Here is a 10,838-nt window from a genome sequence, read left to right as displayed (position 1 = left end):
GTACTGCCCCCCCAGTATGACTCACCTCACAACTGCCCCTCCCAAAATGTGACTCTCCCTCAGTACTGCTCCTCCCACAGTGTGACCCTCCTTCAGTGCTGCCCCTCCCAGTGTGACTCTCCCTCAGTACTGCCCCTCCCAGAGTGTGACACTCCTTCAGTGCTGCCCCTCCCAGTTGACTCTCCCTCAGTACTGCCCCTCCCAAAGTGTGACCCTCCCTCAGTACTACCCCTCCCAGAATGTGACACTCCTTCAGTTCTGCCCCTCCCAGTGTGACTCTCCCTCAGGACTCTCCCTCCCAGTGTGACACTCCCTCAGGACTCTCCCTCCCAGTGTGACACTCCCTCAGTACTGCCCCCCCCCATGCACTGTTCAGTGATTGGAATGCCAGACCTTATGGCTCATTTGTTTCCCACAAAGAATACACAAGACAAAATTTGCACTGTTAGAACAAATAATTAATTAAACTACTGGAAGAAATTGTTTTTAACATGGAATTATTTGGAAGATGTTTATAGAATGGGTTTGATAAAATAGCTGTGCCTCCGTCAACCGAGGAAAATGGACTTCTCCAAACCATCTTCAACTTGAGAATACTCTAAGTGGGAAGAATAGAACTTGCTCTGGTAGCGCGAGTTATGGCGAATATACTCGAGGTACTCTGGCGCCCCTGGGCAGATAACATTGTCAGCCAGGAGGATTGTTCCCTTTCGAAGCAGGTCACAGTCCTGCAGGTGATAAGACCACAAGATCATTAGACATAAGGGAAAGGTTAGGCCATTGAGCCTGCTCTGTTGTTCGATTATAGCTGAATTATTTTCCCTCTCAACCCCGTCTCCTTTGATGTCCTTACTAATCAAGAATCTATCAACCTCTGCTTTAAATTTACCTCCGCAAGAAATTCCACAGATTCACCAAACCCTGGCTAAAGAAATCCCTCCTCATCTCTGTCCTAAGGGGATGTCCTTGTATTCTGAGGCTGTGCCCTCTGGTCCTAGACTCCCCCACTATAGAAAACATCTTTTCTATATTTACTCTATCTAGGCCTTTCAATGTTTGGTAGGTTTCAATGAGATCCCTCCTCATTCTCCTAAACTCCAGCAAGTAGAGCCAAAGTCATCGAATACTCCTCGTATGTTAACTCTCTCAAGGCCAGGATTATTCTGATGAATGTCCTCTCCAATAGGAGCCCAAAAATGGCTCACAGTACTCAAAGTGTGATCTGACCAATGCATCAGAAAACCATTAGCATTATATCCTTGCTTTTATATTCCAGATTTCTCAAAATTAATGCTAACATTGCATTTACTTTCCTTCGCACCTAGGTGAGCTGGCTGGGTTGAGTGAGTGGCAGGAAATGGAAACAGAGATTTAATTGATGACATTGATTGGGTCACCTCAGTACCCCCATGCCCGCCTTCCACAGATACATTCCCCAGTACTGCCCACACAGGAAGTTCTTCCTCTTCTCTGTCCACCAATAAATCCCCCAGAGCCCCATCACTGAGAGGGATCACTAACCTCCTCAAACTACCACAAGCACCACAAGCTCCTCCTCATTGGAAACCTCGCTCTGGCAGGGAAGTGCAGCTAGTTACCTCCAAGAGTTTGGTATCCTGGGTATAGCTCTCCTTCCAATGGTCCAGAAAGACAAAGTCCAGCTTCTTCACTGCAAACTTTTCTCTGAGCTGTGGAATCAAGTCCCAGGATGAACCAACGAGAAGCTGCACCTGTAACACAGTCAGGGAATTCATGGGCTGGAAACATTAACATCCCAAATGTCCATTGTATCCTGGATAATGGACTACCTGACAGGCAGACCACAGTTTGTGCAGCTTCAGAGCTGTGTGTCAGACATGGCTATAAGCAGATTTGGGGCCGCACAAGCTCCCTTCCTGCTTACCCTGTATACCTCGGACTTTAGATACAACATTGAGCCATGTCATCTGCAGAAATTCTCTGATGACTCAACAATAGTAGGGTGTATGAAAGGAGGACAGGAGGATGAATACAGGGCCCTGGTTTAGGACTTAGGAAAATGGGCAAGAAAGAGACAAAGGAAATATAACTTTGGAAAATGCACGGTCATGCACTTTGGTCATAGAAATAAATGTGCAGACTATTTTCTAAACAGGGAGAAAATCCAAAAATCTGAGACGCAAAGGGACTTGGGAATCCTTGTGCAGAACACCCTAAGGGTTAACGCAGGTTGAGTTGATGGTGAGGAAGGCAAATGCAATGTTAGCATTCATTTCAAGAGGTCTAGAATACAAGAGCAGGGATGAGATGCTGAGGCTTTATAAGGCTCTGGTGCGGCCTCACCTTGAGTATTGTGGACAGTTTTGGGCTCCTCATCTAAGAAAAGATGTGCTGGCATTGGAGAGAGTTCAGAGGAGGTTCACAAGGATGATTCCAGGAATGAAAGGGTTATCATACAAGGAACGCTTGACAGCCCTGGGTCTGTACTCACTGGAATTTAGAAAGATGAGGGAGGATCTCATTGAAACCTTTAGAAAGTTGAAAGGCCAAGGCTGAGTAGATGAGGAAAGGATGTTTCCCATGGTGGGGGAGTCTAGGACAAGAGGGCACAGCCTCAGGGTAGAGGGGCGCCCATTCAAAACAGAGATATGGAGAAAGTTCTTTACCCAGAGGATGGTGAATTTGTGGAATTTGTTGCCACGGGCAGCTGTGGAGACCAGGTCATTGGGTGTATTTAAGGCTAAGATTGATAGGTTCTTGATTGGACATGCAATCAAAGGTTATGAGGAGAAGGCCGGGAAAAAAACCATCAGCCATGATTGAATGGCGGAGCAGACCTGATGGGCCAAATGGTCTAATTCTGCTCCTCTGTCTTATGGACTTTGTCGAATGGAGCAAGCTGAATCATCTGCAGCTCAACATCAGTCAGACAAAGGAGACGGTGATGGACTTTAGGAAGATTAAGGCTGATTTATATTTGTGCGTCAAATGTACGCTGCAGGTACAGCGTAGCCACATACCCTACACTGTACTCTACGCCAACCCTACGCCGTAACTATGCGTCATGGCGACGCAGACCGAACAACTGTGATTGGTCCGCTTGGTAGCATCGCATTCCCTCCTACGCTGCAATAGCTTCCCATTGGGTGACTGAAGGGCAGGGAGGAATTCTGGCTGCAATGCTTTCCATAAAGCTTTACAGACCTCCGAAATTATGGAGGACCCTGTGCTTGACGCCAGTTTGTAGCTGCTACAGCCTGTTGACTTCCACCTGAAGCTAAAACTCGAATGGTGATCGCCAGTCTCTGAGTATACTGTGCGTACACTGATGTGAAATAAATGGTTGGAGACGATGAACCAAATCGTCAAATCTACCCGCCGACATCCGAAAATATTTGAAATGCATTTCCTCATCCATGTCTCTCAGTGGCCGGACAAGCACAGAAAATTCACCCTCCTTCAGTTTCAGTCGCCATTGTTTGAAGCTTGAGTTTCTTCGTGTTGAATTTCAACACGAAGAAACTCAACACAGTGGCATAGAAACCCCACCGCCAACTAGCGATTTGGCGGTGAATTGCAGACACACCAACGCACAAGTAGGCTACGGCGTAAGCTCGTACGCACAAGTATAAATCAGACTTAAGCCTGCACTGCTCCCTCTTACTATTGATGGTGAGAACGTGGATGCGGTTGAGGACTTACTAGTACATGGGGGTGCACAATCTATTCCAGCTGCTGCCATCTGGGAAATGGTACCGCAGCATGAAAGCCAGGACCAACAGGCTCTGAGACAGCTTCTTCCACCAGGCCATCAGTCTGAGGAATTCACGCTGATTTGAGTGTACTCTATATTACATAAACTGTTCTATTTATTATAAATTACTATGATTGCACATTGCACATTTAGATGGAGACGTAACATAAAGATTTTTACTCTTTGTGTATGTGAAGGATGTAAGAAATAAAGACAATTTAATTCAAAAACCTGGATGACAGACTTGAGTGGAGCACCAACATAGAGACTGTGTACAAGAGGAGACTTCACTTCCTTGGGAGACTGAGGTCCTTTGGAGAACGCAGGTCTCTCCTTCACATGTCTACCAGACCGTGGTTGCCAGTACAATCTTCTATGGGATGGTGTGTTAGGGCAATGGCATCAACATGGGTGATGCCAACAAGCTCAATAAACTGATTAGAAAGAACTGTTATAGGAGTCAAACTGGACACACTGGAGGCTGTGTAAAACAAAGACCCCTATGGAAAATCCTGGACAATATTTCTCACCCTCTGCATGCCAGCTTGGCTGAACAGAGGAGCAGTTTTAGTAATAGACTGAGACAACCGCACTGCTCCAAAGAGTGCTACATGAAGTCATTCTTACCCTTGGCCATTAAGCTCCATAATGAGTCAACCGATAGCTGGGAAAGTGATGACCTCCACCCCTCCCGTTAGACTGTTATTAATCTCTGTTTATTTGAGCTCTGTTTACCACACCCTGTTCAACACTACCATCACTTCTTACCTGGACAGTGTGAATGTGCACCTATTACTATATAATATTATGGTAATTATTGCACTGCCATCTTATCAGTATGAACTTGGAAATCTAAATCTTGTATTCTTTGACTTGTAAATCTTGTACATCTTATTTTTAAGGTAACTTACTTTTTTTATTCCTTGTCTTCTAATATTTGTATATCTGTTCACTTGTAATGCTAATGTGACACTGTAATTTCCTTTGGGATCAATAAAGTATCTATCTATCTTTCTATTTATCTATCAAACAAACCACTCAATCAACTCTCCTGTACCAAAAGGATAGAGTCAGCTTGGTACTTTTTATCCAAGTTCAGGTTTAATTATCATTACTGTACATTAATATAGCGAAACGAAACAGTGTTTCTCTGGGGCCAAGGTGCAAAGCACAGTACCAACGGCACACAGCACATGGCTTATTTGTTCATTAGGTGTCAAGCCATATAAAGTGGGCGATCATGGTCTTGCCATGACCATGATTGTCCTTGCCAAATTCTTCTACAGGGTGGGTTGCCAGTAGCTTTACAAGAGGGGTGTCCCCAGCCATTATCAATGCTTTTCAGAGCTTGTCTGCCTGGTATCAGTGGTCGCATAACCAGGACGTGATGTGCACCGGCTGCCCATATGACCATCCACCAGCTGCTCCCATGGCTTCGTGTGACCCAGATAAGGGGGCCTGCAGGCTAGTGACAGGAAAAGTCTCACAAGTCCTTTAGTAGAGACACATATCACCATCCTACCAGCCAGTACATGAATATAGCCAAACAAAACAACAGTCCTCTGGAGCCAAGGTGGAAAAGACACGACCAATAGCACACAGCACAGAACACGCTGCACATAGCACAAAAAGCACAGATGGTTACGATTTCAGAAAAACATACAGTCAGAAAGAGAGAATAAAATAGTATAGCCAAAGCCCCTGAGTTATCCTGGTCCAGCTTGTCCTTAGGACATAGAACAGTACAGCACTGGGCCGGCTGGTGGCGCAATGACATTGGCGCCGGACCCGGGAGCGGAGGTTCCCGGCTTCGAAACTCGTTGGGTCCGCTCCCGAGTACGCTTTCCATCCGTTCCAGGTTGAGTGTCGAGATCGCAACTCGACCTCGTAAAAATAAAAGGGAAAAATACGGCGAAAATGTCTGTGTGAGGAGCGGCGCGCCACACAGTCTCTCTCTCCCCCGCTCCGCGCCTTGTAAAGGCATGAAAAAGACATCATCACAGGCGCACGGACGGACGCGCAGACGCACACACACAGACTTGCACGCACGCAGGCACATGTCAAAAGGAAAAGAACGGTACAGTTCAGGAACGGGCCCTTTGGCCCACAATGTCAGACCATTCCATACAGGGGCAGAATTAAGCTGTTTTAGAGCAGTTTGATCAGCCTGATCAGTGAGGAGTGGCGTACTCCGGCGAAGACTGGCTCTGCGGCCCGTAGTCGGCTAGCAGAGCTGAACCGAATACCCCTGGTCTGATGTCTGATACTCTGTGTGTTGCTCGCTCACTCTTTGCTGTTTGCACAATTTGCTCTTTTTTTTTGTGTATTGGGTGATTGATGCTCTTTTTAGGAACGGGTTCCCTGGTGTTTCTTTGCTTTGTGGCTGCCTGCCACAGGATGAATTTCAGACTTGTATTCTGTATACATACTTCAATAATAAATATACATACTTTGAGTCTTTGATTGTCTGCAACACCTCCTCTGCAGTTACTAAGTTGCAGATCCCATTGGGAAGAAGGCCTAACAATGGACAGTAACACCCCCCCCCCCGCGTGTGACATCACCCCCCACCCCCCCACCCCTGCGGAGCCACTCCGCAAAGCTAAGGGGAAGAAATCGGAAAGGAGCCACAAGGTCGAAGCGGCTGAAGGTGAACAAAGCAGAGGCTGGACATGGACCTCAGCGCGATCCCAAAGCACGACCCACGTGACCAAGAGGGAGACAAGCTTAACTCACTTGGAGGCTTCCTCTATGAGGCATGTAGCGATAGATTTGGTGAAGTTGGCATCAAGCAAGTCGCTGCTCCAAAAGGCAAGGGAAGCAGGGAGAAGGACACAGAGCAGATGGTGCGGAGGTGGAAGAACTGGAAGAAAGCAGTACAGGAGGAGAAGGTGGGCTTGAAGCTGTTGTGGAGCAAAGTGAAGCAGCAGTTGGCCAGACTGTGAAGGGCAGAGCACATTAGTAAGCACAGGAGAAAGAAGGAGAGAGAGAGACAGGGCCAGCTTCTTCAAGAATCCCTTCAAATACATCCAACAGCTGTTGAAGGATAAAAAGAGCAGGAAGCTGGAAGCCTCCAAAGAGGAACTGGAGCAGTACCTCAGGGGGGAGTACAGTGATCCAGCAAGGAAGACTTTCCTTGGATCACCTGGGAATGTTCCACGTCCTGCCCCTCCAACCGTCCTGAGTGTCACCTCCCCCACCAGGCTAAGTGAAGTCATCAAAAAGGCAAGGTCCTCGTCGGTGCCAGGTCTGAATGGAATCCCTTACAAGCTTAACAAAGCTGCCCTCGTGTGCTAAAGATCTAATGAGAACTGCCTGGTAAAATCAACGTCACCCTTGTCACAAAATGCCTTCTTCCTATCCACAACCCCCTCCAGCCCATATACCCCTCCCTGTAACTCTGTTCAGCCTTTACACCTCTTCCGATCTTCCTTCAACTCCTACAGACCTCCGCAACTCCGTACCCTGTACAGCCCTCTATATCCTAGTAAACTCCTACACCCCTCCCCATCTTTGTAGCACCTACCACCCCTAGACTCCTTCATATCTTTGTGACCCCCTCCCTGTCCCTGTGACACCCCTCTCCCTCCCCTACACCGCACCCCATTACTGTGACCTGCTCCAGCCCTGACACCCTTCCCGTCTCTGTGACCCACTCCCTCTTCTATACCCCTCCATATCTCTGTGACCCCCCCCATCTCTGTGAGGTACTCACCTACAACCCTCCCCGTCTCTGTAACCCCATCCTTCCCCTACAACCCTCCCCATCTCTGTGAATCCCCTCCCTTCCCCTACACCCATCCAATCTCTGTAACCCCCTTACTCCCCTACAACCCTCCCCATCTCTGTGATCCCCTCCCTCCCCCACATCACACATCTCTGTGACCCCTTCCCTCCCCATCTCTGTGACCCACACCCTCTCCTACAACGCTCCCTGTCTCTGACACCCTCCCTCCCTGACAACAGTCCCTGTCTCTGAGACCCACTACGCCCCCTACAATGCTCCCCATCTCTGTGACCCACACCCTCTCCTACAACGCTCCCTGTTTCTGACACCCTCCCTCCACTATAATCCTTCCCGTCCCTGTGACCCCCTCCTTCCCCACGACTCTCCTATTTTCTGATCCCCAATCTCTACACCCCTCCCTTTCTCTGTGACCCCCCACCAAACCCTAGATACCTCCCATCTCTGTAATTGCCTCTAGGGAAACACCCCTCCCTGTCTCTGTTACCCCCTCAAGCCCCTAAACCCCTCCATATTTCTGAAACCCCTTCTGGTCTTTACACCCCTTCCCATCTCTGTCAGCCCTCCAGCTCCTATCCCCCTCTCAGTCTTTGTCACCCCCCTGTGGCCCCTATCCCCCTCCCAACCCTGTTACCCCTTCCATCCCCCTATTCCCCTCCCAGTCTCTGTCAGACCCTCCAGTCCCTATCCCCCTCCCAGTGTCTGTCCCCCCCACCTGTGGCCCCTATCCCCCTCCCAGTCTCTGTCACCCCTTTCATCCCCCTATCTTCCTCCCAGTCTCTGTCAGACCCTCCAGTCCCTGTCCCCCTCCCAGTGTCTGTCACCCCCCCCCGTGGCCCCTATCCCCCTCCCAGTCTCTGTCACCCCCTCCATCCCCCTATCCCCCTCCCAGTCTCTGTCACCTCCTGCGGCCCTGACATCTGACCTGGCTTCTGTGTTTTCTTTGTTCCACTCGTCCCATCGCTGCACCTCAATTCTGCGACTCTGACCTCCGCTGCCTCCTGCCTCCTCCTCCTCCTGCACCGCTCCCTGCGACCAAACATGGGACCATGGTAGCATATCAGTCATCACAAGGCAATCACAGCTCGGAGCGTCGGAGATTGGAGTTCCGTTCTGGTACCGTCTGTAGGAAAGTTGGTACTTTCTTGCCTGGTTTTCTCCGGTTTCCTCCCACACATTGGTTTGTGGGTCTGGACGTAATGCTGACTTGGGCGGGTTGCCGGGTGACGCGGCTCGGCGGCCTGCAAGGGCCTGTCGCACACCCTATCTCTAACTAGATAAACCCCTTCTCCCTGGAACCCCTGCTTTAAATTGAGGTGGCTTTACGATGATGTCAAGCTACGGTCTCCATCGAAGTTTAAGATGGCGCTGGTGAAGAGCAGCGATGACTTGTTGGTAGCAAATAAAACCATGAATTACTGTATTGATCACACCTTTTCTCAGAAGCAATCAGTGCAACCAATAGCCTGTCAGAGCTGAACCTGCATGACCTGGCAGTTTTGTAGTATGAACTGTGGTCTCGAAGTGCAGGATGGTTGTGGCATGGCGGGTAGGGGTTTAATTGAGGTGGCGAGGCCCAGGCCCGGGACTGGAGACTGAGCCAATGTTTGGCCTTTCCTGGAGCAGATTTGGAAGCCATTTGATGTGGCACGGTCGAGGCGGCAGAGTCTGGGCCCAGGTCTGAGAGCAAAGATGACCCACCTTTGGGCAGTTTAAGTGCCGGGCCAGATTGAAAATGTCAAGAGTGTTGGGGCCGGTTCAGCTCGCCGATCCTCGAGATTTGCTGGTCACTGTGCTGAACTGAGGCTGTGATCTGTAATGAACAGGCCCGTGGGCCGGCTGCAGTGATGACCGGCTTCGTGGCTGTGGACTTCCGTTCCGAATGGTATCTGGGGGCTTTCATTGTTTGGGCAATCTGGGTTTTATTTCCTGCACATTGGTGTTTGAGTATCTTCTTTTAATGGCTTCAGTTGGGTTTGTGGCTGTCTGTAAGGAGACATATATAAGAGTTGTATAATGTATACCTACTTGGATAATAAATACACTTTGACCTTTGAACTTCAAGGTTGCAGCTCAGATCTATGTAGTTGTTTTTTTAGTTTGCTAGGGGTAGCTTTGGGGGCAGCAAGGGGAGTTAGGGGTCAGAATAGTGTTTAGGGACAGGGAAAAGGGGGGATCAGAGTGACTGAACAGTTGTGCATCGCGTTAAACAAAGGGTCCGTGGGCAGACTTGCTTTGTGGATGCTTTAATTGCTTGCATGATTCGTTTTTTTTCTGTCTGCACATTGGGTGTTTGACTGTCTTTTGTTAAATGAGTTATTTTGTGTTTCTTTGTTTTGCCTTTAAGGAGACAAATCTCTGGGTTGGATATAGTGTACATACTTTAACAATAAATGCACTTTGAACTTTGAACTGGCTGGAGAATATTTGTTTTGTTCAGAGATGGAGCACGGAAGAGGCCTTCCAGCCTTTCGAGCCATGCTACCCAGCAACCCCTAGTGTTAATGCTACCTTAATAACGGGACAATTGACAATGGTCGATTAACCTACTAACTTTGGACTGTAGGAGGAAACCGGAAGCCCAGGTATCCGACAGGGAGAACGTACTAACTCCTTACAGAGGGCACCGGGATTGAAATCCAGACCCTGGCATCCTGAGATGACCAGCACACCACCATGGTGCCCTAAGACCCCGTTCCGCGTTCGAAGGCCAGTGAGGTGGAAGTGGGGCTTTAGAGGGAGAGAGGAACGGGGCCTGTTCTGTTCCTGTTGCTCGGTCACATTGTGATCCGCGTTCTGCCGAGCACACTGGGCATGTGATGTTGGCACCAGAATGTGTGGCAACGCTTGCAGGCTGCCCCCAGCACACCCTTGGGCGTGTGGGTTGTTAATATATACGGATTTGAGTCTGCTGAAGAGCCTCGCGGCCCTTTGTCTCACCTGCTCGCCCACACCGGCGTGGGCAATGATCCGTTTTGCCACCCGGGCTGTGTCAGGGTTGAACTCGATGGTGTAGAGTCGCGCCCCGGGCTTCAGCAGCCTGGCAATGCGGACTGTGGAGTAGCCACAGTAGGTGCCCAGCTCCAGCGCTATGCTTGGGTTCGCCTCCATTACAACCTGATCCAGAATCGAGCCTGCAAAGGAATCGTGATGAAACCATGAGTTGAAAAGTAAGAACTTGATGGACTGAATGGCCTAATTCTGCTCCCTTCTCTCTTTTGGCCCCACCACTGAACATCTCGCTCATGCCCAGCCTCTCTCTGTCTCGTGTCCAGACAATTCTCAAACAAGAGGAAATCAGCAGACGCTGGAAATCCAAGCCACACACGCAAAATACCGGAGGAACTCAGCAGGCCAGGC

At 49.3% G+C, this 10,838-nt stretch overlaps 1 protein-coding gene across 1 annotated transcript in view; it reads right to left on the bottom strand.

Annotated features, from left to right (window-relative positions):
- Positions 1-444: 444 nt before the first annotated feature.
- Positions 445-10,838, bottom strand: part of LOC140190119 (catechol O-methyltransferase A-like) — a 31,618-nt gene continuing 21,224 nt past the window's right edge. The window contains exons 3-5 of the mRNA XM_072246616.1: positions 10,419-10,612; positions 1,599-1,730; positions 445-728 (exon numbers count right to left, since the gene is read on the bottom strand). Coding sequence (XP_072102717.1) covers positions 549-728; positions 1,599-1,730; positions 10,419-10,612 — 506 coding nt within the window. The 3' untranslated portion in view covers positions 445-548. The remainder of the gene's footprint in view (positions 729-1,598; positions 1,731-10,418; positions 10,613-10,838) is intronic.

Source organism: Mobula birostris, chromosome 29, assembly GCF_030028105.1.
Source record: "Mobula birostris isolate sMobBir1 chromosome 29, sMobBir1.hap1, whole genome shotgun sequence".
In the NCBI taxonomy this organism is placed as follows: Eukaryota; Metazoa; Chordata; class Chondrichthyes; order Myliobatiformes; family Myliobatidae; genus Mobula; species Mobula birostris.
The sequence above is the reverse complement of the archived record's forward strand: the minus strand, read 5'-3'. Positions and strand labels throughout refer to the sequence as shown.